Source organism: Agaricus bisporus (assembly GCF_000300575.1).
Source record: "Agaricus bisporus var. bisporus H97 unplaced genomic scaffold AGABI2scaffold_10, whole genome shotgun sequence".
Classification (NCBI taxonomy): Eukaryota; Fungi; Basidiomycota; class Agaricomycetes; order Agaricales; family Agaricaceae; genus Agaricus; species Agaricus bisporus.
In genome coordinates, this window is record NW_006267345.1 from 730834 (window position 1) to 754304 (window position 23471).

At 46.1% G+C, this 23471-nt stretch overlaps 7 protein-coding genes across 7 annotated transcripts; 2 read left to right on the top strand and 5 right to left on the bottom strand.

Moving 5' to 3' along the window:
* Positions 1-438: 438 nt before the first annotated feature.
* Positions 439-1943, bottom strand: AGABI2DRAFT_209689 (hypothetical protein; the record flags this gene model as incomplete). Its single annotated transcript, XM_006455209.1, has 7 exons — positions 1811-1943; positions 1291-1755; positions 1110-1221; positions 951-1058; positions 701-887; positions 562-640; positions 439-508 (listed from the first exon to the last, which is right to left on the bottom strand). Exons 1-7 carry the CDS (start codon positions 1888-1890, stop codon positions 439-441), a joined length of 1101 nt encoding a protein of 366 aa, XP_006455272.1. The 5' UTR covers positions 1891-1943.
* Positions 1944-5696: 3753 nt separating this feature from the next.
* AGABI2DRAFT_194905 (hypothetical protein) lies at positions 5697-6525 on the top strand (the record flags this gene model as incomplete). Its single annotated transcript, XM_006455210.1, has 3 exons — positions 5697-5793; positions 5885-6068; positions 6247-6525. Coding segments are annotated over exons 1-3 (489 nt in total), but the record flags the coding sequence as incomplete, so codon positions are not given.
* A 934-nt stretch (positions 6526-7459) lies between these two features.
* AGABI2DRAFT_187697 (hypothetical protein) lies at positions 7460-12459 on the bottom strand (the record flags this gene model as incomplete). The annotated part of the gene is made up of 16 exons (XM_006455211.1): positions 7460-7535; positions 7660-9125; positions 9196-9397; positions 9471-9605; positions 9797-10011; positions 10068-10116; positions 10189-10355; positions 10408-10516; positions 10578-10669; positions 10735-11480; positions 11719-11827; positions 11849-12045; positions 12104-12169; positions 12225-12263; positions 12311-12338; positions 12390-12459. The coding sequence occupies 16 exons, from the start codon at positions 12457-12459 to the stop codon at positions 7503-7505; spliced, it is 3723 nt and encodes a 1240-aa protein (XP_006455274.1). The 3' UTR covers positions 7460-7502.
* Positions 12460-12461: 2 nt separating this feature from the next.
* AGABI2DRAFT_194907 (hypothetical protein) lies at positions 12462-13403 on the bottom strand. The gene is made up of 3 exons (XM_006455212.1): positions 13264-13403; positions 13060-13215; positions 12462-13007 (listed from the first exon to the last, which is right to left on the bottom strand). The coding sequence occupies exons 1-3, from the start codon at positions 13293-13295 to the stop codon at positions 12515-12517; spliced, it is 681 nt and encodes a 226-aa protein (XP_006455275.1). The 5' UTR covers positions 13296-13403; the 3' UTR covers positions 12462-12514.
* Positions 13404-16429: 3026 nt separating this feature from the next.
* AGABI2DRAFT_194908 (hypothetical protein) lies at positions 16430-17010 on the top strand. The gene has a single exon (XM_006455213.1). It carries the CDS (start codon positions 16440-16442, stop codon positions 16845-16847), a length of 408 nt encoding a protein of 135 aa, XP_006455276.1. The 5' UTR covers positions 16430-16439; the 3' UTR covers positions 16848-17010.
* A 438-nt stretch (positions 17011-17448) lies between these two features.
* On the bottom strand, positions 17449-19914 carry AGABI2DRAFT_138510 (hypothetical protein). Its single transcript, XM_006455214.1, has one exon. The coding sequence runs from the start codon at positions 19552-19554 to the stop codon at positions 17671-17673; it is 1884 nt and encodes a 627-aa protein (XP_006455277.1). The 5' UTR covers positions 19555-19914; the 3' UTR covers positions 17449-17670.
* Positions 19915-21156: 1242 nt separating this feature from the next.
* AGABI2DRAFT_194910 (hypothetical protein) lies at positions 21157-21899 on the bottom strand (the record flags this gene model as incomplete). The annotated part of the gene is made up of 2 exons (XM_006455215.1): positions 21157-21484; positions 21544-21899. A coding segment is annotated over one exon (252 nt), but the record flags the coding sequence as incomplete, so codon positions are not given.
* Positions 21900-23471: the final 1572 nt, after the last annotated feature.

Here is a 23471-nt window from a genome sequence, read left to right on the forward strand (position 1 = left end):
AAGACCACATGATGCCTATGAAATTGCTGGAGGCCGGCGTGCAAAACGTGCCACTGCCACGCTTCATATTTATCATATCGGAGTTAACCACATCCATTCAATTTTCGCTGTCAAACTGTCAACAGCTCGACTTGAAGCTTGATGACCCCCACTTCGGGCTCCGAACTCCCAGGATCTGTCACAGTAGCACATAACAGTATTCAAAAAAACAAAACATCCGAGTCCTTTATATATATATGTAAGAGAAAGTAATAAAGGGTATATATGCATGGAACCGAATAACACTGCTAGGTATGTGCGTCCTGAAAAACATATGATGATCATGATACAACAACAATAAAGATATACAAAAGAGAAATCAACTCGAGAACACTAATCCTACAGAAGAAAACAAAGTCTTAATGTTCATACAAATTACTACTAAAATCTAAGCCAAAATTAAATAAACACTGAGGCATTCAGACCAGCCGTAAAATCAAGCACACAAATCCTCCTATCATGAGATGCACTAATTTCACAGTTATACAAAGAAACACAATAAAAGAGAGGGAAAAAACACACCTGACGATTCTTCCAAGATCAAACTTGACATCGAAAATGTGACTTGTATGAGTATGTTTGAATTCTCGGATAAGTTTACCTATATGAACGAGTAAAAGGTTAGATACACTTTTGTGGATTAACGAACTATCAAACGTACCATTGTACAAGTCCCAGACTTTGACTACCTTATCGTAGCTTGCACTCAACAAACGCCCAGTCTTGGAATCAAAAGATATCGCGCGAACGAGAGCATTATGTCCCGCTAACGTCCTCAGGCATTCACCAGTCCAAGCATTCCATACTCTTATTTTACAGTCATTTGATCCGGACACGATGAGGCCATCCTATAAAATAAAAGTGCATTTAATCGGAATTCGAGTACGAAGCAGTACAAAGGCATCTCTTACCTTGAACTCTATACAGGCCAGACCACGATCATGTCCATCAAAGGTCTTCAAACGTTCCCCAGTTTCTATATCCCACAGAATCATCTTTCCGTCACCACTGGCACTGACCTAATATTGATGAGCAACGGAGGCTTCTGAAGATGTAAAACGGACACGTACGACTCGACCATCCTGCAAACCGACTGCGTTTACAGGTCCCTCATGTCCCCTTAGCATCCGATGTAGTTCCAACGTCTTCCGGTCCCAAACACGAACAACAGTATCTTTCGAGCTGCAGGGTGATCAACATCAGCAAAGATTCCTAATTAACAACGGGAGACAAAGGCATGAGTAAACTCACCAACTGACAATCCAACGTTTATCAATCCTGAGATCCAGGACACCGCCAGTGTGTCCCTTAAGCACCGCGATAGGCTCCGCCAACACACGCCTATCTCTATCTTCATCCTTCCCAACTCCGACATGCTCCAGACCGTTATCCAGAAACTCTCCAGTCTCCAAATGCCACACACATATCGTACAATCACTGCTCCCCGTAAACAAAAACCCAGCTTTTGTTCCTGAATATTCGAGATTTTCATCTTCTTCATCCGAGCCCAAGTTTGAATTCGCACCCGTGTTTGTTAGTGACGATAGCGGTGAATCAAGATCCCAGTCCTTTTCAAACTTCAAACATAGAACGCTACCCGTGTGAGCACCAGCGTATGCACCCAATAGCTTTCCCGTCTTCAGACTCCAAACCATGACGGTTTGATCTCGAGAACCTGTGATGATCCGTTTCGAGTCAAACTCGACGCAGTATACACTATGAAACAAGTTAGATATTAACAGCGTAAGACGAGAATGAAAATACGACATACCTGTCGGAATGCCCCCTAAGTTCCATAGTCTTCGGTTCCCACTTTTGTTCCTTGAACAGGGCAGCCGCAGAGGCTGGCATGCTTCCTGACCTGGACGACTTCGTCGAAACAGCTCTTCTGCCTATGGTAGACGTGTCGAATAGTCGGTCAACGGTGTGCCCGCTAGCCGAGGGCCTTAGAGCGTTATCACCGAACCCGAGGAGTCCCGAAGGTGAGAGAGACCTCGACCTCGCGTTTTTTCGATTGGTGAAGGACCTATTCTCGCGGATCATCGATGGGTCCTCCGTGGGTGTTACCGGCACTCGAACAAAAGCTGCCCCAGTCCACCTTCTCTCCAGCTGTAACCTCTCTATATACATCCTCTTCCAATCAAATTGTAGCGGGAACTTCTGTTTCGGATGGCACATCTTTGTTGCCATAAGACGCCGAGATGTGGTCCGTGAATTCGTATTTGAAGAAGGCGGGATGCGGGATTCAGAAGAAGACCCTGACCCGAGCTGTGACTTGGTTTTCAGCTTCCAACGATGTCGTTTTCGCAGCTGAGGAGGGGGTGAACCATAAAGACTGGGTGACACTAGTTTCCGTGTATAAGATGCGTCCGCCTTCCTAAGATCAATGCCCCATCTTCCTAAAAATAGAGCTTGCCAAACAGAATTATCGTTCGCTAGACGTCGCCACGTATGCGAGACAGCAGTGCAAGCTAACAAGGAGCTAAAAGCATCTTTGGATTGCTCCTCGACTGCATCTGACAGAGGATTCGAATCTAACATGCAACCATGAGATGACCCGTTACAAGAGGCTGGGGGTGGGCAGATCAGCTGGAGGATGTAAAGAGCCAGTTCGGTGGGAAGCAGTGCCAGGATGTCGACACCGGTTATTGCGCGTATGTCGACGAAGCAAGCTTCATCAATTAGCTCGCCTTCTTCGCCATCCAATGGCGAAAGTTCACTATAGTCCAAATCTTCTACTAGCTCTGAGGAAAAGGAGAAGTAGTGGGAAGGCTGAGAAGGACCGTTCCCTTTACGATTATTTGTTGATTGGGCGCCCCAGAGAAGAGGCGACTGGCGACCGGAAGTCGACTGATTGTTTAAATATCCGGTCGGTAGGGAGATAGAGTGGGAGAATATTCCGGGGGAACCGGCGGGAGACGAACTGGTCGAAGTCGAGGATGATGAAGGGGAAGAGTTACTGTTATAGTTTCCAGCAAAGGTTTTACTCGGAGATGAAAGGGCATCCAATATACGTGGCAATAACGACTTGAACGGGTTAGATGGTTGAGGCATATTTGGCATCGAGATAGATTCGGTTGGGTGATTGAGGCTCAAGAAGGAAGAGCCATTTAACCCAGAGCCTGTATCGTAAGTGTGACGCCTCTGGTGAGGCCATGTAGCATGCGAATTGATACCAAAGGACATGGATCGTTGATGGGGACGCGGATAACCACCGGGAATACAAAATACGGGTAGAATGTCTGCTTCCAGTTCGTCGGCATCTATAATCGAGTAGTCCGCTGTAGGTGTTGGAGAGGGCTGACGTGGAGGGTAACGATTTTCGCCTCCATTATTTTCTAAGCCAGAAGAGGACGGAGGTAGCGCAATATCTGTGGTTGTAAGAAATGGTGATCCAAGCACGCTATTGAAAAGGTATGAAAAACGGGGGTTATTGGTATATTCCTGCGATCCTTGTTGGCTAGTTGGCAAGTGGTAGTTGGGTAGTTGGGTCTGTATTGTGAGAGCAGACCCTGAGGATTGACGATGATGCTGTGATGGAATGGCACGCGATGGTGGCGTAGAGGAAGTTGGAGAACGTCTGTTGGGTGGCCTTTGCCCAGGTAGCGGCCGAGATAACTGAGAAGAGGTGTCGCGGTGAGTCGTCGACATGGAAGTGGGTAAACGATGGCAAGAAGGAAGAGGTTAAGTACTCCTCGCAATCCATGACGGCGTTCAAGACGGTCCCGTGATCCTTTCCGCACAAACACCCGCACACAACGCGTCCACATGGCAGGCGTCATACACCCACAACCATAGCTCTTACCGCTATGCGATCCTCGTGGCCAACATGGCACTCAATCAACCAGCACATGGCAATGAAACTCCGACGAAACTCTTCAATGAAACAGTACCCACACTGCGATTCAGCGTCTAACATAAAGAAACCTGCAACACCACCGTTCAGTCAGACAGGGCAATACTCTCGGCCACGAGTACCTGTTCCAATTTTCCTGAAGCGCCTCGTAGGCTGCACGCTAATGACCTCACTAAACAAACGCTTTCCTCGGACATTGACACCATCTCTCCTTACGGTCGCTAGTCTGGTCTATGTTACTTGTTTGAAAGTGTCATTAGCGCTCTCTGGGACTAAGCCGCACGGCCGCAACCCGTTTAGACCCTCGGAATCTAGGCTTGGGCTAGTATAGTGGACCGGATGGGAGACGACTCGCATGAACGGTTAACAATGCTGCCTGCGAAAGGCAAATTCTATCCTCGTGTCGTTAAAATACCCATTATAAGTCGCGTACATCTACATACTCGAAAGATATTCGACTGAGATCCGTATTGGCTGATAATCAATTACATGTCAAGAACAAACTTACCATTAGCCATGTACTAATTTGGGGAGCGAGACAATCAATCATTTATGTTTACGTTGAATATAACCCGCCGGGTATATGACGGTGCGAGTGCGGTTCAGGTATCCTTACACCCACAGCAGGGGCAGGCAATTTTCTTAAAATAGTAACGCCGAGTGTACTGTACTATAAATAGCATAACCATGTCAATGCTCTGAACCGCCATCAGCATGTATGCCTCCAACCTATGCCTCGACGAGGTGAAGGACACAGTAGATGCCTTACACGTAGGAAAGCACATGTTCCAGTCAAACGATAGGAAGGCCACCTGTTATCCGTGAAAACCGATATTTAAATCGAGACGAATAAGATCGAAAACATGGGAATCGGTTCCAACCTCGAGTTTACAATAAGGTTTCCGGTAGTTTATATAGTAGCTAGCAAGTCATATTGTTATAAGTTGAACACTGAGGAAAAAGAAGTGGGCAATGATGTTGTTGAGGTTCAAAAAGTCGAGAGTGTGTTTACCTTGTGTCACCCTTGTAGGGCCGTAGTATTCTGTCACTTGCCTCGATAGTATATATGCTACCGGCAATATATTATCCAACAGCGCATGTACACCCGCCTGATATCATGGACCAGAAAACGGAATTTTTTCCTGAGGAGCAACCTTGCCTTCCGTTATGCTTGTGGCATTCTAACCATTCCTACCTCCGTTTCATCCCCCTGTTTCCTCTCAATATCCCGAAACCCCAATTCCAACATGACACTTTAACCTTTACTACTCAGACCACCCAAGCTATGTGGGTTGTGATAGCCTGCCAGGACAGAGCCATGGTAACTCCCCTTCCTCGTCAATCGTTCGGGTGATCAGATGGTGGGATTTTACAATCAGGATGTTACGAAAGCGCCTATGTTGCGCAACAGGAAAACGTGAACATGGTCCATCGGGTCCACAGCAATGCGGTAAGTGGGTCCTTAATATGTCGTAGCCTTTAGGTTAGTGTTGTGCATTACACAGCCGCACGCCATCACCGTCTCCACTCCACGCGTTCGAGCGTCATAGTCTATCGATTCGTCACACTACCTCCGGCCCCACGGTTCACATTGAATATTCTAACCAGATCTTTTTAGGCAAATGACAACATGTTACAATGCTGCGGAGAGATCACGACCGTGGCACCAAAAAAGATCGGAGCAATTGTGATGTCCCTGCACTGTTGAAAGAATCAAAGCCCTTATACATTTAAGGACTTTCATGATGGTCGTTTAAATACATCAATGTGACTTGCACAACAGCAATTGACATTCCGTCACCCTTCTCCCACTTTCAATCCCATCCATCCACTTGTCGAAAGACACACTCAAGCACGCTAAAGCATATATCATGGGCCGCTGGACGCAATATGAGGAGGTGAGCAGCCAATCGTTGCCTCAAAAAAGTAGCTCACATAAACCCTTTTTTCTTTCCTTCCTCCCTGGGTCGTACGACAAAATGTAATTAGGACTCTGCGCGTCTTCCTACAGGAATGAAACGTATTGGATACGACGCTGATACACAACGATATAAATTCCAAGATGAGAAGGGCGTGTTATATGAATCAGAACCAGGGAGTGCGTATGGGACACTTAGGCCTATTGCAGAGCGTGATATTCGAAAATCACGTCCGAATGCTTTTGAACCATCGAGTGAGTTCCCTCTCCTTCATCCTCTCTCCCCGAAAATTCGTGTCTTCCATGCATACATTGCACTCCCCCGTTTGTCTGTTTTTCCGTCACCCATCGGACAACTGCGGACAACCTCCGCCGTTTTTATCCCCCTCGTGTTGAACTCCAATCCCGAGCTTTACTGACTAACTCAAAACAGCAAAAACCACGTCACCAGGATCCCCTCACACACGTTCAAAATCAACAACAACGGGCTCAAACCTCCGTTCATTCCAAGATTTCCTCCCTTCCACCGCCATTACGTCCTCCCCAACTCCCCTCAGTCGTGAATCCAGCCAATCATCACCCTCTTCCGATTCCCGTCTCCCAGACGTCTTCTCCAAAGTTAGATCAATGACCTCAGCCGTATCTCGATTACAACTATCCCACAGGCCTCCCGAGGGAGGTGGAAGATACCAACACATCAAATCCCCTTCTCTACCCGTTTTTCCTCTATCTGCTATCCGTAAATCAGAATCCTCACAGTCAGAACCACCACCGGTACCACCAAAGAGAAGTAGAGGTTACACTCAAATGTCAAGAAGGGAAGACGAAGACGAAATGAAAAAGAAACTGCTTCGATCAAAAACATCGGTTACTCGGTCTAGTGCAGCTGCTGCATCGTCTCCCTCATCTGCACTCGGATCAAAACGCTCTTCAGTACATCGTTCTACAACTACCGCTTCTTCAGTACATCGTTCTGCAACTACCGCTTCTTCTTCCTCTTCTTCTCGTCCGAGTCGAAGAGCATCTCAAGCTTCACGAATTTCGAGCGTTTCTACTACTTCAACTATCACTCCCATGAAAACGACATAATATGTGTACGTTTTTTCAAAATATACCATTGGATTCGGATACATTTTCTCCTCTGATTCTTTTACTATATACCACTGCTCCAGACTCTGTAATTGTTCTTTTTTTTTTTTTTTTTTGTATACTGTGAAATACTAGTGACTCGCTATCCAAAATTGTTCTCCAGTCATAAAAAAAAATTCAAGATATCCATTTCCACATAACAGCAACTAGTATTAAAACAATAACGTACCCCAAGAAAATCCAAACCAAACCAAACCAAAAAAAAAAGGGGAGAGAGTACGAACCATACAAACAATAAATTCTATCCCACAAGAGAACAAAGAAAAAAAGAGTACAATAAAATAGTAAAATATACCCACAAGAAAAAGAAGAAGACAATAGCGAAACCAAATGAGGGGGGGAAAGCGTTAATGATGAATGAAGAACCTGTCGACAAAAAGAAGCCTAAACGACGGAAAACAAAAAGCAAAGAAAAATACAAAGGAAAACAAGAACATGTATAACTTTTCACCCGCAACCTGCGCACCCAAAACCACACAACAGATAATAAAAAAACAGACATCAAGAAAAGAGATAGAAAGAGGTAGGATCCAGCAATGTTCAATCCTCGAAAAGCGATTTAGGCAAAGCGACCTAAAATTTTTCAAAAATCAAAAAATCAAAAAATCACAAAAAAAATACCGAAAACGATATAGAAAAAAAATTCATTAGTACATTAAACATTTCAAGCAGCACCTCCATCACCAAACATACTGACATTATTCATATATGCCGTCCACGTCTCCTGTAATCCACTATCATCAGCCACTATACCCCTCAACACACCCGCAGGCGTATAACGCTGTTGCTGCTGCTGCTGGTGTTGAGGTAAAGTCAGATGTTGATTTGTGATTATATGACCCGGATGAATCTGTTGCTGTCCCCCGGAATACTGATCGGGATATTGTACAAAATGTTGTTGTTGTTGTGGGGCTGATGGTGGTGGCGGTTGTTGTTGTTGATGATGATGAGGATGAGTTGGAAAATTTTGTTGATCTTGTACAATAGGCGCTGCAGCCCAATAATGCGAATACATATCCTGCGAGTACATGGGTTGTTGTTGTTGTGGTTGTTGCTGTTGTTGGTGGTGATGGTGATGTGGCGGTGGAGAATGCGAATATTGTACATGAGGCGATTGTTGTTGTTGAGGTTGAGGATAAGCGGTAGGAGGATGAGCTTCATACGGAGACATTGACGCCGTAGATGAAGGTGCACTATATGCCTGTTGCTGTTGCGGTGCTTGCGAAAGATGATGCTGATGATGTTGTGGCTGCTGTTGTTGATGATGGTATTGCATCCTCGAAGAAGGTCCCGGTACAGGCGTTGTACCCCGATGTTGATGTTGATACTCATAAACCGTCTCCGGACCATAAGCCTGCCTCAAACTCGACGGCGACGGTTGTCGATGTAATTGAGAAACCCTCTTAATCGGATGTCGTCCATCTAAACCCTCATCTTTGATTTGTTCATAATACCCTTCTCCGAACTGCGGCTCTTGAGGCAGGTATGTCGCATGATACTGTTGTTGTTCTTGCTGCTGGTGCTGGTGCTGAAGCGGAGACGGGGACTGTTGATGCTGTGGTCTACTTCTCTGCATCTCATAATCTCTTTCCCTTCTCTGCATCTCAACCATCCTCCTCGCCTCCTCCTCCTCTCTCCTCCTCTCCACCTGATATTCCATCTCCCTCCTCTGTTGCTCTTGAAATTCCACACCAACCATATTATTATTCGCACCACCCTCATCACCCGCTCCCCGCTGCTGCCCTTCTCCTTCCCCCTCTCCCCTCTCCTGCCCCTCCTCCTCTCCACCAACAACACTCCCATCCATCCTATAAAGCCCATTCTGATTCAAAAAATCTTGCCTCACTTGAGCTTCAATCCGTCCATCAAATCCACGCAACTCATGAACCAAACTAGGATGTACACCCTGAAACGACGGATACTCATTCATCAACGGCAGCTGTGGTTGTTGTTGCGATAATACAGACGGTGATGATGATGATGATGATGATGGTAGTGGGGCCGGCGGGGGTTGCACAGCTGGTTGCGATTTTGATTGGGATTGAGATGTGGTAGACGAAGACTGAACCTGTCCAGGAACTTGTAAATGTCCTTGTCCCCGTAACCCACCCCCAGTTATAGCCTGCGGACTCCCCGAACTCGCTCTCGAAGACGCCAAACTCCCTAAAAAAAAAAAAACATCATTCATATAAACCATCACAAGGAAAAAAAAAAAAAAATCAAGTTAACGAACCATTCGAATTCATCCTCCTAACCCCAGTTGCCTTCATCCTCGTAGCAACCGTATGCGTCTTCCCACTAAATATCTCCAACTCATTCTTCTCCTCATCCATCTTCGAAGGTTTCAAAACATCATTCAACACCTCCGGAGGCAACCCTTTCGCATCATCATCAAACGATTTCTGCGCCTTTGTCCGAAGTCGTTGTAATATCGACTATTACATTGACAAAACCCAGAATGAGTATGGATGGAGAGGGATGTGAGAATTCCCGAAATGAAAAACTCACCAAAAATTTAACAGCCCTCCCACCATGTTTAGCAGCACTCTCAAACAACTCACAAGCATTCCTCAACTCAATCATAGCCGCATGCGCAACTTGTGATTGTTTCGATACATGCGTTGCCACGGACGCCAACATGACCTGTCAAAACACCCAAAAAAAAATTTCCACCATATCAGCGCCCAATTTTCTGATTAGAAAAGAAAAACGGGGAAGCGAACAGATGCAACAACAACATAAAAATGAAAGCAAAATGAAAGGTCAAATTCAAAAAAGCTCCTCGGAAACTTCCCTTCCTAAAAATAACCCAAAACAAAAAACAAAACAAAAACACAACTCACAGTCGCACTAAACGCATGTGTCCACAACACCCAAAACCTCGCAATCTGTCTCGGAAACAACCAAAACTGTTGTTTCACCGATCCCAAAATCGTACACGCACTCCTATACCCAGCCAAAAAACTAGGTGCATACTGGCTTTTGATCGGATCTGCCGGGTTCGTCGAGATCGCATGTGCAAAGAAACATCGATGGATGTATAACAGAGCTAAAAAAAAAAAAAACTTGATTAGTAGACGTTACTTGTGAGGAAGAGAGACTTACTCAATTCACGATAATTGATAGGCATAAACCTACTCATCGTCTCACCCAACTTAAGTCCCGCTTCCACACCCGCACCAGTCCCACCTTCCGCATTAGTAGTAGTAGCATTAGCAGCAGTAACAGCCAACACCAAATTCTGCGCCTGTTGAGCATACAAAGGCAACTCCATATCCCTAACCTTCCTATCCAAATCCAAAATGATACTATATTTCGGTGCTCGAGATGTCAACGTCCCTTGAACGACTGCCGAAACACATTCCGCTCCAAACCGCGCTTTCCAGTATGGAACTGTTTTCTAGTTAGTTCAAAAAGGAACTACAAATAAAGGGGAGGACGTAACAACTGGGTTGGGTACTCCCATCTTCTGCAATTATCGAATCTAAATCTTGAGGTAATTCACAATCCACAAAAGGTAACGAAAATGTTGCCAGCCGTCCCGTCGCTAAACTCTAATAAATGATCACAAACTGGTCAGAAAAAGAAAAGGTATCAAAAACAGAACACACGAACCTGCCAACCATCCGTAATAAACAATTCCCAAAACAAAGCTCTTCGTTTCTGTACTTCCGCAGGCGACAATTTCCATCTCGCACAGTCCCGATCTACAGAAAACATCATCAACAAAAACGCCCTTTCATCTCCAAAAACCAAAAAAAAAAAAACTCACGCAACCCAATACTCTGCGCCAACTTCCCCGCCAACCCAAACAAACTCCAAGTCCTCTCAATACTCCCCTCCCTCGAACAAATCCCCTCATAAATAGCCATCAAACTCAAAGCTTGCACCGTAGCGACACTAGGCGGTCTCTCCAACACAGGTTCCAAAACCAAACTCGCCTTTGTCAATTGATAATAATGCTCTGAGAGTGCGTTTTCGGGTGTGGGTGGTAATGATATATCGGTTAATGCACCGAAACAAAATATCATGAAAAGAAGAGACAAATCGTGCGCTGTCCGTGTGGGTCGTTGGTTCGGGCTGGGTGACTTGAAAGTGTTGGGAGGGGATTTGAGATGCGTTGTTGAGGATGAAGACGTAGACGACATTGTTGATTCCGGCGAAGCGGCATTGGCGGCAGCGGCGGTAGTGTCAACAACAGGGCTTACAGGTGTAAAAGGCGTGGCAGCCGCCGGAGGCGAACCAACGCCGACAAAACCCCTGGCTTCATAATACCACATGGGTAAAATCTCTTCCATCAAATGCTTTTTGGTGACAGCACCAAAAAACCACGGGGCTTGCTCCAAATATAATTGCGCCAATTTCCAAGCGTCTTCCCATTGTGGCAGATGGTGGGACAAAAGGTAATCCATATCGACATGAATAGATTGGAAGGAATTGGTGCCGAGAGGAAATGATGCGCTGAGGGCGGCTATGGAGTCGGTTTCGGACATGTTGAAGGAGCTGGTGCTGCTTGCACTGAAGGAGGTTGTTATGATTGGGGGAGGTGATATTGATGAATGTTGGGAAAAGCGACTCGAGGGTTGATAGGCGGAGAGATTAGGAGTTGTGGTGGGTTCCTCATCGTCGTCTTCACCCTATGAATTGCGTAAATTGAAAGCTTACGAGAAACACGAGGCAACTCACGATCAGAAGACTCTACAAAGAACTCGAGTTAATTCAGGGGGAAAAACAAAGAAACCACATGGAAACACACACCTCAGAACCGGCACTTCTTCCGTAAAAAGTGGCCGCACCATCGTCCCTGATGGCCAAGGTACCAAAAGCGTCAATTGCACTTTCACTCTCGTCTTCGGAACGTTGGCCTGTTTTACTGGAACCCTGACCGGAAAACGTATCCTGACCGACTGCAGCATGAAGTTCGATAGAGGACTTGATGGTGAGCAGTTCGCGGGTGAGAAGTGGATGAGGTTCATTTGAGAGGGTAGACTGGAGGATGGCCACAGCGTCTTCGAGTTGCCTAATGCGGTCACTCATGTGGGCGATTTTTTGATGCAACTTTTCAGTGTCGGCCAAGACGAACCTGAGGAGGCGGGCTCGTTGGCACGAAAAAGGTGCAGGGCATGAACGAGCAGACGGACCTGGTGCCTTGGCCGGTGATGAGACTGCCGTTGGGACAGATGGCCTCGCATCCTCTGCGTTTGCAACTGTATTTCGAATTATCAGCGAGGTAAAAGGGGAAGAAAAGGGGGAGAAATGGACCTTGAGCAAGGCACGGTCTTGTCGCACTTTAGCTTCAATCTGTGGCAAATGTCAAAGGGGAAGCGATAAGCGGGAAAGAAGCGAACCGCCTGCACTCGGCACACGAGAGGGCGCCTGGACGACGGCAGTGAGCAGTGTGTGCAGTGACACAAAACGCAGACAGACCTCTTGCGCGCTTGGACTCTTTTTCGAGAGTCTTTGAGTGTGGATTGCCGTCCTTGCGGGCCTGGGGCATGGTTGAGGCAAAGAAGCCGTGGGAAAGCGTGTATTCCAATTATCTAATGTCTATTCTAGTCCACATCGCTCGGCACCTGCACCTCCTCAAACTCGCCCTCAACCTCCTTCTCCTCCTCCCGAGCCTTCGCTGGCTGCGGCACCTGGCTCATCAGCGCCATTCCGTTCGCTAGCAGTCCCGGTCCATAGCTCATCCACAAACCCGAAGCCAGCGCCATCGCTCCGCCCATCGGATTTGCCAGAGAGGGCGGCGGTACTGCGCCTAGTCGATCGTCTTCTTCCAGCTCTCGAGACACTGCAGAGGTCGTCGCTTGGGGGACTGCTTGGCCTGTAGCTATAGCCGACGCTTGTTCCCACATCATTCGCATACGTTGTTGTACGAATGCATATAAACGTGCTTTCACTCTTGCTAGAGTATTGTCAATTTGACTTTCATGAGTCCGGAAGAAAGGTTGAAGATGCGATCGATAGAGGTAGGATGACCCTTGAAGTTGAGGAAGGGCGATGTAGAGGAGAAAAATCATTTTGAGCGTGTAGTAGAATGGTATCCTAGACGAATGTTGAAAATTTTGTCTCTGCGAAAAGGAGGAGAAGACTGTACCATGAGACGACCCATTCTGCGATATATTCAACCCCGACGACACAACCCAGTACACACCAATACATCAACCATCTCTCCAAATCCTTTTCCGAAGCAGGACGTTGACTTAACGTCTTGTACGATGCATATCCTGGATACAAAAACGCCACCAGAGAACTAGACCAATATTAAGCAAGAGATTTCCTGTGAAGAAAGCCTCCTTACCTGACGACGCGAGAGGTAAGAAAGAAGAACATTCACTTGGAGAAAGGAGAAAGGAGGGAGCAGGTTCAAAATTTCAAAGCAAGAGAATTAGGGTCTCAGTAGAGTAATGGTCGTCTCGCAGTTGGGTTTTGGAGTGATCGTAGTCGTCGCAAGCCAGGTTTACATATGTTCCGTCTAAAAATACGTAATGAGATCAATATTGCTTTATTTGTTTCATGCTCATCCGATTATCTGCTGGAGGTCTAAACCGATGATTCCAGTACAGAATGTCCTAGAGATACTTCACTGTCTCTGCGCTCTGCAGACTCGATGTAAGGACTACGACGTGCTTGACCGCCATGCTCATACAAGACAATTACGCAATTCAAAGTTCTACTCGACAACACGGCGACCCATGGTACATAATTCTTTCAACTCTCCGATCCAATTCAGTGTTCAGTATGTTCCACAGTGCCAAGTGCGGCACGGGCGCCATGAAGCACATTCTCGCAACTTCGTAGTGGACTAATGCCATTAACGTAATTAGATCAAAAAAGCAGAACCGAACCCCCCTGAATTTATTTATTTACTCCTACTTACCAAAAAAATTATGTCAACGCCACGAGACGCTACGATATTGAGGCTGCTCTTTTCACACACTGCAATCACCCATCTCTACCTCCACTATAACCCCCACCCACCTTTTTCCTTCACTTTCTTATGGTCAAAAGAAAGAGCAGAAAGTCCATTCTTTATAGACCCAAGGGTAAAGGTAAAGCGAAAGGAAAAGGCAAAGCGAAAGCGAAAGCCAGAAATGGCGAGAATGGAAATGTGGAGAATTGGGATAAGATGCATCTTTTTGGAGCTTTTTCTAGTGTGTTTTTTTTGTTTTTTGTTTTATGCGTTTATAAGAAACTTATGATGATACCTTTTGCTCCTTCTTATCATTATTGAATCATATTAAGTAAACGACAAAGACGACGAAAACCTAAAATATCGATTCCGACGCGGTGATATGTACGTTCCTTCTCTCTTGAAAATCTCTCCTCTAAAATGAACAAAAAAACCAATCTCTTTTTGATATGTATAGAGCGACGATATTGCCATCACATAAAACTCCAGGAGATCACATTGAACCACACGAATATTGGGTTGGGAAGATTCTAGAAATACGAGCTGATCAAGGGGGTATGGATTCAGAGCAGGTACACTTGTTATCTTCATCCTCCATCGCTACTACCTGACACACGTTTTTTTGGGTTTCTAGATATGGACAAAAGTGCAGTGGTTATACTCTGCTGAAGAAGCTAAAGATTTGATCCCCTCACTGTCAGTTCCCTACGTCCTTTTCCTTTTCTGAGGGGTCGTTCCATCTTGATATTTATCTATTTTTTCGACGTAGGGACATATCGTTGTTCGGGAAATTCGAACGCATATGGTCTAATCACTGGGATTTCGTATTCCCGCACGCTTTCAATGAAGTCATCTCCTTACCTCGCCTCTTAACATTCCCTCTTAACATTCACACATCACCAATCCTCCAACAACAACCTCGTCCTCGTACTCCCAAACCACTAATTCAACCAAATCTATATCAACGCGGAGCATCCTTACTTTCATCTTCTTCCACCTTGACTACCATTACCACCACAACCACCACTACTACTACTACGGGTGATGGAGATAGTAGTACGACTATGACTACTATGACTTCCGGTGCCGATGAATCTACCTCTGTTATGGCATCAACCACGCAAGATTTAACGACTCAAAGAGTTATCGGACCAGATGAGTTTTATTGGAGGTATAATTTGTCTGTTGAAGAACGAACACTTGACGTAACGCATCTTTTTCCTTTCAACTCTCTAATCATTTTATCCTAATCGTAAAAAAAAAAAAATTCTCAGCCCGAACCAATATCACCCTCAAATTGCATTTGCTCAAATCCGTATTTGCCAGATGAAGAATCGTTATGGGGGGGTGTGATGATTTATTGTCCTAGATTGAGATGTAGGATGGGATATCATTTGGGGTGTTTGGAAGATGTGAAATGTGTTTGGGTTGAGAAGGTTAATGGTGTTGATGATGATGAGGTTGATGTTGATGTTGAAGAAACTGGGGATGATGAAGAAGAAGAAGAATGGTTATCAAAACGTGCTATTCGACGAATATCTACATCATCAGATTCAAATGACGCATATATCGATCTTTTATCTCTCCTCAATCACCAACCTCACAAAACCAAGACACAAACATCAGAGTTAACGACGACGACGGAGGAGGAGGAGACGAAACGAGGAAATGATGCTGGACAAGTGATATCATTACTTGAAAGAGTATACGATCGTCAACTTGAACAATATTATCTCTACTCTCAATCCGTAAGTCTATCTACCAACCTTCCATTCCAAAAGCATTGACCCAACCAATTCATCAAGGAATCACATTCCTCTCAACCCTACCAAAAGAAACGAAAAAAACCTCAACTCACGTCAAATTCCTTACTAGCCTCACTATTCATTCTCCCTCCCCCATACTCACCAAATCCAACATCTAATAATGCCCTGCTTTCTTCTAAAATACAACGTCGGCGACAGCGTCAACGACAACGTCAACAACAATGTGAACTTCATCTTCTTTTGGCTGTGGCTTCTCAACCCTTAATTCGTGGAGGAGGTTACTTTGATGAATTGGGACCTACGGGAAATGTGAATGCTGTGATTTGTGCGAGGGAGTTTGTTTGGGAGGTGGTAAATAGGATTGGGGAGTTGGGTTTTGGGACTTTGGTGAGGGAGGGGAGGGGAGGGAGAGGAGTAGGCGATGGAGAGGAGGGAGAACAAGAACAAGAGCGGAAAGATAGAGAGAGTTTTTCTCAAATAAGGGAGTGCGTGGAAAACGTGTTGGATCGTTATAGAGAAAAGTTCTTTTCTCTATCAAAGACGGATGAAAACAACACCAAAGGCACTACCGGCACTCGTTCTGAAAACAACATCAAAGAGTCAGTGCTACCACCTGATGTATCGGTTGAAGATGCGATTGTCGTCAAGAAAGGGTTGTTGTTTTTTGATTACCTTCATCGGTCGAGAAAGGGGAAGATACCGAGGACTCGTACGAATTCGACTGCGACTTCGGATGTGGATGAGGGTGGAGATGAGGATGTTGAAGATGAAGTTGATTCTGATGAAGAGGGAATTGGGATGGAGTATATGATAATTAAAGAGGAACCTCAGTCTGATGTTGATATTGTTGAAGAAACGGAAGAGGAGGGAGAGGATGAGGATGAGGATGAGGATGATACCAATGTCTCCGCTGATGAAGTCGATGATATTCTACTCTCAAGTTCTAGGAAACGTAAACGTTCGGTAGGGACGATGAGAAGAAGCGGAAGAAGGAATCGCGATCAGACGAGGAAGAAGCGTAGAAAGGAAGTTGATATATCGTATTTCGGAGAGGGAGGGGGTGGAGATAACGATGTTGATAATGGCGATGAGGAGGAGGAAGTAGACGTGGAACAAGATACAGATAAGGAAGAGGAGGAGGATAGTGAAGATGAGATGCTTCTGAATGTCGATTGGGCATGTCCTGGATGCGGAGGGTCGATATAATTTTTGCCCCGTGTGTATGTGTGGGCGTGAGGGAAAGAGAAAGATGATTTACTTTGCTGCTTTTTTTCTGTACGTGTTATGCGCTCATCTCTTCCAGTGTATTTTTAGTTTTATTCGGGGATTTCTTGGTTGTGTGCTTTTCCTTTCTGTCATATTTTTCCCCTCAACAAACCCCTTTTGTACAAGTATTGTATATAGTGATAATCCCGCGTCCGCTGAAGGGGAAAATATAAGTTACTGGAAAGCTTATCTCGAGCAACAGAGTTCAATCATTCATCTAGGACTCCGGTGTGCAGTTGTTGATTGGGGAAAGTAATATATTCATGTTCCTATCAGGGTGATAAGACCAAAAAATTAATCATTGATCGATTGAGACCGAACCTTGAACCTGTTATCAAGCGGTCGCCATTAAACTATTAACCACGCTTACACCCACTAGCATCACTCTAGATAGGCATTGAAGAATTCCTTGTTTAAACAGAAATAGTCTTTTTCGATATTGGACAGCTACTTCAAGGATAGATGAAGTAGCTGTACCCCACTGGCGTTTATTGCGCGGGATGATCGTCAAATGATTCTTAGTGTTTACCTCCTCACTAATAAGTCACGAACTGGTATTTTCTGCAATAAACTAAAGATAGATAGTGAACGCACATCAAAACCCATGAATCCATTTTATTAGTAGTGTTAACCGAAAGAGCGTAAACCACACGAAACGAAAAGGAACGACAAAAGTTTAGTAATATTACTTGTAGGGAGTAAGGAGCGAAAAAAGAGAAAAAGATGGTAATCTACGGGTCTGAAAACCTGTGGTCCCACTTCATTAACATGCGGGGTCCTTATCACCCCAGACAGTGGTGACAAGTTCGGAAAATAGCCCATCCTCACGGCCAGGTGCTTCCGCACGGCTGCTAACGTAGACAGTGCCAGCCTCTTCAGCCTGAGCTAACACGAACGGGGGTAGATTCGCCATTCCTACTTTGACTGCCGTCGTCGACTTGACCTCATTTTCGTTCCTGTCCAGAAGCATGCATGTAATGCCGCTTCCATGTACAGCCAACGCGACCATACCATTTGGCCGTTTCGTCACAGCAGCCTTGGTCAACACGCCAGTCCGAAGGTCGATGAGAGTAGCGGCATAAGGACGGGGGGGAACTCCTGGTGGGCTAGGACTAGCATGTGGGACGTCCCACTCCGGAATCAACTGACGAGCGCCCCATTCGACGGCTTCGTCATACGTTGGATCCTGTGATCGCAACCAACGATACACGTCGCGACCTGCGGTAGTGTGATCTTCAATCACAACCCAGAGGTCCTTCTCCACAAACACTGTTCCGACGAGTAGTTCGAAGACAGTGAAAGTAAGGGTTACAACATATAACAAAGGTCCTCCGACCATGGGGTATCCACCAGCTGTAACGGCGATGAAGATGATAAGGAGCACGAAATAGATCCCGAGGGACCATCGCTTGAGACTTCTCATCTCGGGGTTCCGATATAAGCCAGCGGAGTCGCGCCGTAGCCAGTGAGAGAGGGTCACGGATTTGGGGCCGACGATGGAGAGGATGGGCTCCGGGGGGTGATCAAGAGTTCTGCGAAATGTGACGGGAATAGCATGGACTAGTGCCTCAAGACGCTCCGTCCCTTCTCTCGGCGAGATAGGCTTTCCCCACCACCTGTAGTCATCAACATCGTCGTCGGCAAGTTTACATACAGCAGCGAGGAGAGCAGCGTTGTAGTATCCTTGGTTCAACTCCAACAACCACGCAAGGTCTGCCCAACCATTGATGCCTCGCAAGTCCTCGAGTTGGGATCTCCGAGGTAAAAGTCCGTTCAGAGCTTTCCCAAGGAATTTGTGAGCGTGGAAGTTGTCGGCTTCATCTCTGCGGATGGCCTCGACAACAAGAGAATGGATAGCAGATTGCCAGGTAACTGCACCAGAGTTCGTTGCGTGTTGCATGATGTTGTATAAATGCCAATGCTTCGCTTCCGCAGCGCAGGCTTGCATGTCGGAGCGGAATTCGGAACCAGGTATGGTTGTAATGTAGCTGGAAAGTCTCTTCTGATCGTTGAACTCCTTTGTCCTCGTCATCTGGAGCACCTGAGGAGTATATAGAATCTCGCCCATCGTGAACAACCGATTTGCCCAAGGGCAATTAATGCCAGTATGGTTACAGTCTTCGACGTGGCAGAAGACTACCACACGCCTGGCTCCCCGGAAAATATCTGCCAATTGTCCGACTTCAGTATCTCTGTGACTTCCGATTTCCTGTTCGACCTGAATTGCATCATCAGAGAGGCAAAATTCATCCAACCAGATGAATTCGAAACCATCTTGTTTGTCGTCAACAGTCTTCCTAGCGCGGGCGTATTCATCGAGTAGAGTTTGCGAAATTATCTGGCGGTTTCGAAGACTGTACTTCCGGTTACCACCTGGTTGAATGTCCGGTTGTGGGTCAAGAGAACAATTTGATTCGAGGAAGAGTTCTTCTGCACTTCGCATGGAGTAGCTGATTGCTGTATAGCCTGACTGCTGAATCCGCTTTCGTAAGGAGTTGCCATTCGGAGAGCCTTTCGGCGTCGAAACATCTCCCTTCCCTCTCTCCCATTCGTATCTCACCTGCCTCTGAGATACAATCTGCGTCCCACGAAATTCCACCTCCAATAGCCACCTAGGTTTATTACCTGTAACCGCGTACTCTCCCATGGAGGCAACTTTGATTTTGCCTTCCTCACCGATCAAAGAACTGGGAGATTCCAATAAAACCGCGTCCGGAGTTTTAGCCCATTCAATTGACCACAAAAGCCGTTTCATGAGGTCAGATTCGAAAGATCTCGACGTATGAGGGATGAGGACATAGATAGGATTGAGGACTATGGCAAAGAACAGACGAAGGGCGTTGGCGAAGATATGAAGGGAACTCGTGGGTTTATTGCCGAACCACAGAGGACCTTTCACGCCGTCATCTTCCCGAAAGAGACGCTTGACTTTCACATGCTTTGTGAATATATGCCAGGATTCAGCAAGGCTGGGGATTTTCTCCGATGGCATTCAGCAAGCGTGAGTCTGGAAAGCAAGTTCAATATCTTAACATATTGGAAAGAAGCGGCTAAGAAGTTACCTTCAGTGGCTGGGCTACACTGACGAGAAGAAATGAGACGACGGGAAGTACATTGAGGTGCCTTATGTATGTGCTGAAATAGAATGCTCATAACCCATACTTCAGAATAATCGCACCTGGCTTTCTATGACAGCGCGATTAGGTTTGATGGCTTCGGGATCTTTTCAGGACCGTGAAACGTATTCATGCCTTCAGATGGGGTTGGTAAATTGACATGACAATGCCGATAACAGTAGCTGTTCCCATTGCTTGTTACGAGATGTATGGTTATCGGCCAATGTGTCGGCAGACAGATCAAGGAGAGACGTTGGAGAGACGGCCTCATCAAAGATAGTACAAGGGTCAGCCGAGAAAGACGATCTATTTTTCCGTTGTTGATTGGCATGTACCCAAGGTCCCAAATATACCCTGGCGTCGGAAAAACGAACAATGTGCGAAGAACTTGAAGCCAGAACACGGGATGGGACTTCAAATAAAAGCGGCAGTGGGCTATGGGGGCTGGGCAAGCTGTGGGATGGGCGAAAGGCGGAGCTGTAGGGGTCACAGACTCGAAGTGCCAGGCCTGCCATATGTTCCGTGTCAAAACCGAAGGATCACTCAATCAAAATGGTAAGTCAAACAAATGCCAGTAAAGCTCACATGATACCAGCGCTTAACGCTGCCGTTAATTTGCCACTGAGAATTATTTAGCCGTAATTTGGGCCTGAACAGTGGGTGGCACGCAGTCGGTTGATGGTATTCAGACTTGAGTCCGCTGCTACGTTCTCCAGGAGTCCGATAGCTGATGACTAGGGCCTGGTTGACTCAAGACTTAGCATAGTGATGCACGGAGGATAGGATCCTCAGGAGACTAGCCAATATCAAATTCAGAATATCATATTTTCCTTACCCTGTCCTTCTACTTGAAACCAAGCATCATCGATGCGGGGTATGAAATTTTCTTTTCTATTGCAATGAACATCATGACATACCTTTAGCGTGAAAGAATCATGGCATCAACCTATCTGGTCCAGGAGATCCTTCTACTTCGGTGCTTAGAAAATCAGCTCAAGGTTTTACGTGTTTGTAGTGAAACATCGGGATTTTCATATACGTCGCCCCGTTTCGGGTACCCTTTCTAAAAATATGTCATCTAATGCAGAGATAGATTCACTGATTCAGTCCTATTGTTGCTATGTCAAGAAAATCTAGACTCCGAGCAAACGAGAACTTTAAGGGTCGCGAAATGATCGGATACGACTGTAGACCTTGATACATTGGGATTTGCCTCAGGCCCTATTCCTACTCGTTGTTCAAAGCAGAATGACAGGTGAGTGAGCTTGTCTTAGTAGGCAAATGTCCTAGTAGTAGCGAATTCCTAACATGATAACAGAAGGGAAAAGGAGGGTTGAGACCTTAAGGAAGCCACCAGCAGGGAAGAAACGGATATGAATTCATGAGCTTTTCGATGAACGTAATCAAATGGAGGAGCTAACGAATAAATAGATCAATGTTGAGTGCTGAGTGTTAAGACCTCTAAAACCCATATGCTCAGCGGCTTTTGAAAGGACCATTGTCTCGAAAATGACACATACCGGATTGGTTGCCCTCCGTAGTGCTGTGGCGAATACGGTGGTAGCTGTCTGATGCGTAGGGTGAACGCCTGAGAACAGAGCACCCTTTGATCGCAGGACTTTTTCTATCCATTCGTAATCGACGTGATTTCCTGCTGGGTCGGGAAGAATGGATTCCACAAATCCCACCGAATTGCATCCCGTTTTCTGGCTGATAGCAACAAGCATATCCAGGATACTTGAGCGACTGGAATCCGCCGTCTGTAGTGGCTCCAATTCAGAATATTTGGGCAAAGGCGTATGGAGGGATATGATGATTTCTGATGCAATGGTACCAATGAAAAGAGTGAATGGAACAATAAGACTATTCGTAGTCGATATGACGGCTCCTAATTTGAGGCCCATGTTCGCAATTTGAAGCAGCTTACGAAAACATGCTTCTTGAATTCGACGATATCCTTTGCGTAGCATTGATAATGGTACTGCGACATCCTCGAGGTTGGTATAAGGCTTTTCGACATTTGATATGTGTTGAGGCCGGTGGGATATCAGAAGGAAGTGGCTGGAAGTCATGCCCTTGTGTAATACGTAGTACCTAGCCTTCGCGACAGCGCGCGGGGGCCTGTGGGTGGGATATTTCCAAGCATAGTAACCTTCTGCCATTTGCAAAAGGATACCGAGAAGGATGAGAGTCCCTTCACGTCGTTGACGGCGGGCAAAAGCTAGAAGCCCGAGGAAGCATTGAAAGTAGAGGACGCCGAGAACAGCTTTATGCTGCCAACTGAAGGATCCCGCAAACTGGGCATCCTCCAACTTGACCTCGGTTACACCGCTTGGCTGATTTTCATACGTCATGCGGTACAGTGCATGCATCCATGGCGCAACCACGGCGCGAGTGGCACCGGAATCAACATCGGTGAGCTGCAATCCATGTATAAGGAGACCTTGTGGATAATCGTCATCAGCTGGGCTGTCCTGCCACCCCATCGATATGGGCATGGGGAGATATTTGCAAGCAGGGCGCAACATGTGTTTAATTCCCATCATACGTTTGGGGAGCATCATCGCCGCGACTTCTACATGGTTCAGAGATGGTTGCATGAAGTCGGGCTGAGAGAAAGGGCCAGCATAGTCGGCTGAACCCATCAGCGAGAGTTGAGTATTGGTGTGTGAGGACAAATTTGGGATGGCCAGACGCGTGAGTGTCAATCTGCAGATACTAGATTTGTGTTCATTTGACCGCTAGTTCCCACCGAAAAGGCTATATAGAGTTTTCCCATGGAGAAATGCTCGAAAGATCGGAATACATCAAGAGTACGACAGATCCCAGGCGTCCCCAGGTCACCGAAATGTTAAATGATGATAGGGTTTGAGTCAGGTTTGAACGCGTTATTTGCGTTCGACGGTCACGCGTAACATGTTTACATGTTTCGATACTCGACATATCAAGGACCTTCTCGCATTTCGCTATGTATGCTAGAAGCTTTCGAATCCTACAGAACATGATCCCAACGCCTTCTTGTCATTGACTGCTAGCCCCGTGCGCGGTTTTAGCCTCCAGATCAAGATGGCAGATGCGCCAAGTAGACCAGAGCGAAGCGTGTACTAAGGTAAATGGAACTGCAACCGTTGCTTTGTACTATTTCTAATTGGACAAGATTTTGAAAAATAACGACAATGTGGTTGAGTTTCCCCAGAACCGTATCCCGTAATTCGCGGAAATCTGGCGGAGATCTCGGAAAGCCAGGTACAATGATGATTCATAAGTGGCCCATTGAGGGTGAGTTTGTGCCTGCCAGCCTGTTTCCGCCTTAATTGTATGAGCACATACGTTGTGCCACCATCTGTTATCTCGATCGCGAAAATATCGCCTCAAGTGGCCTCGGCTTTAGTCAGGCGACTGATGTCGTAAAAATGGAAGATGAAATTGATAACTTACAAAGAAATGC

What these genes read in the sequence shown, in the direction of transcription:
- AGABI2DRAFT_194908 (XM_006455213.1), top strand. Translation starts at nt 16,440, where the DNA reads ATGGAGTATATGATAATTAAAGAGGAACCTCAGTCTGATGTTGATATT.
- AGABI2DRAFT_138510 (XM_006455214.1), bottom strand. Translation starts at nt 19,554, where the DNA reads ATGGGAGAGTACGCGGTTACAGGTAATAAACCTAGGTGGCTATTGGAG.
- AGABI2DRAFT_194907 (XM_006455212.1), bottom strand. Translation starts at nt 13,295, where the DNA reads ATGTTCTTCTTTCTTACCTCTCGCGTCGTCAG. An exon ending in CTTACCTCTCGCGTCGTCAG is followed by an intron (nt 13,216 to 13,263) that starts GTAAGGAGGCTT and finishes ATATTGGTCTAG; the next exon opens with TTCTCTGGTGGCGTTTTTGT. An exon ending in GCAGAATGGGTCGTCTCATG is followed by an intron (nt 13,008 to 13,059) that starts GTACAGTCTTCT and finishes ACATTCGTCTAG; the next exon opens with GATACCATTCTACTACACGC.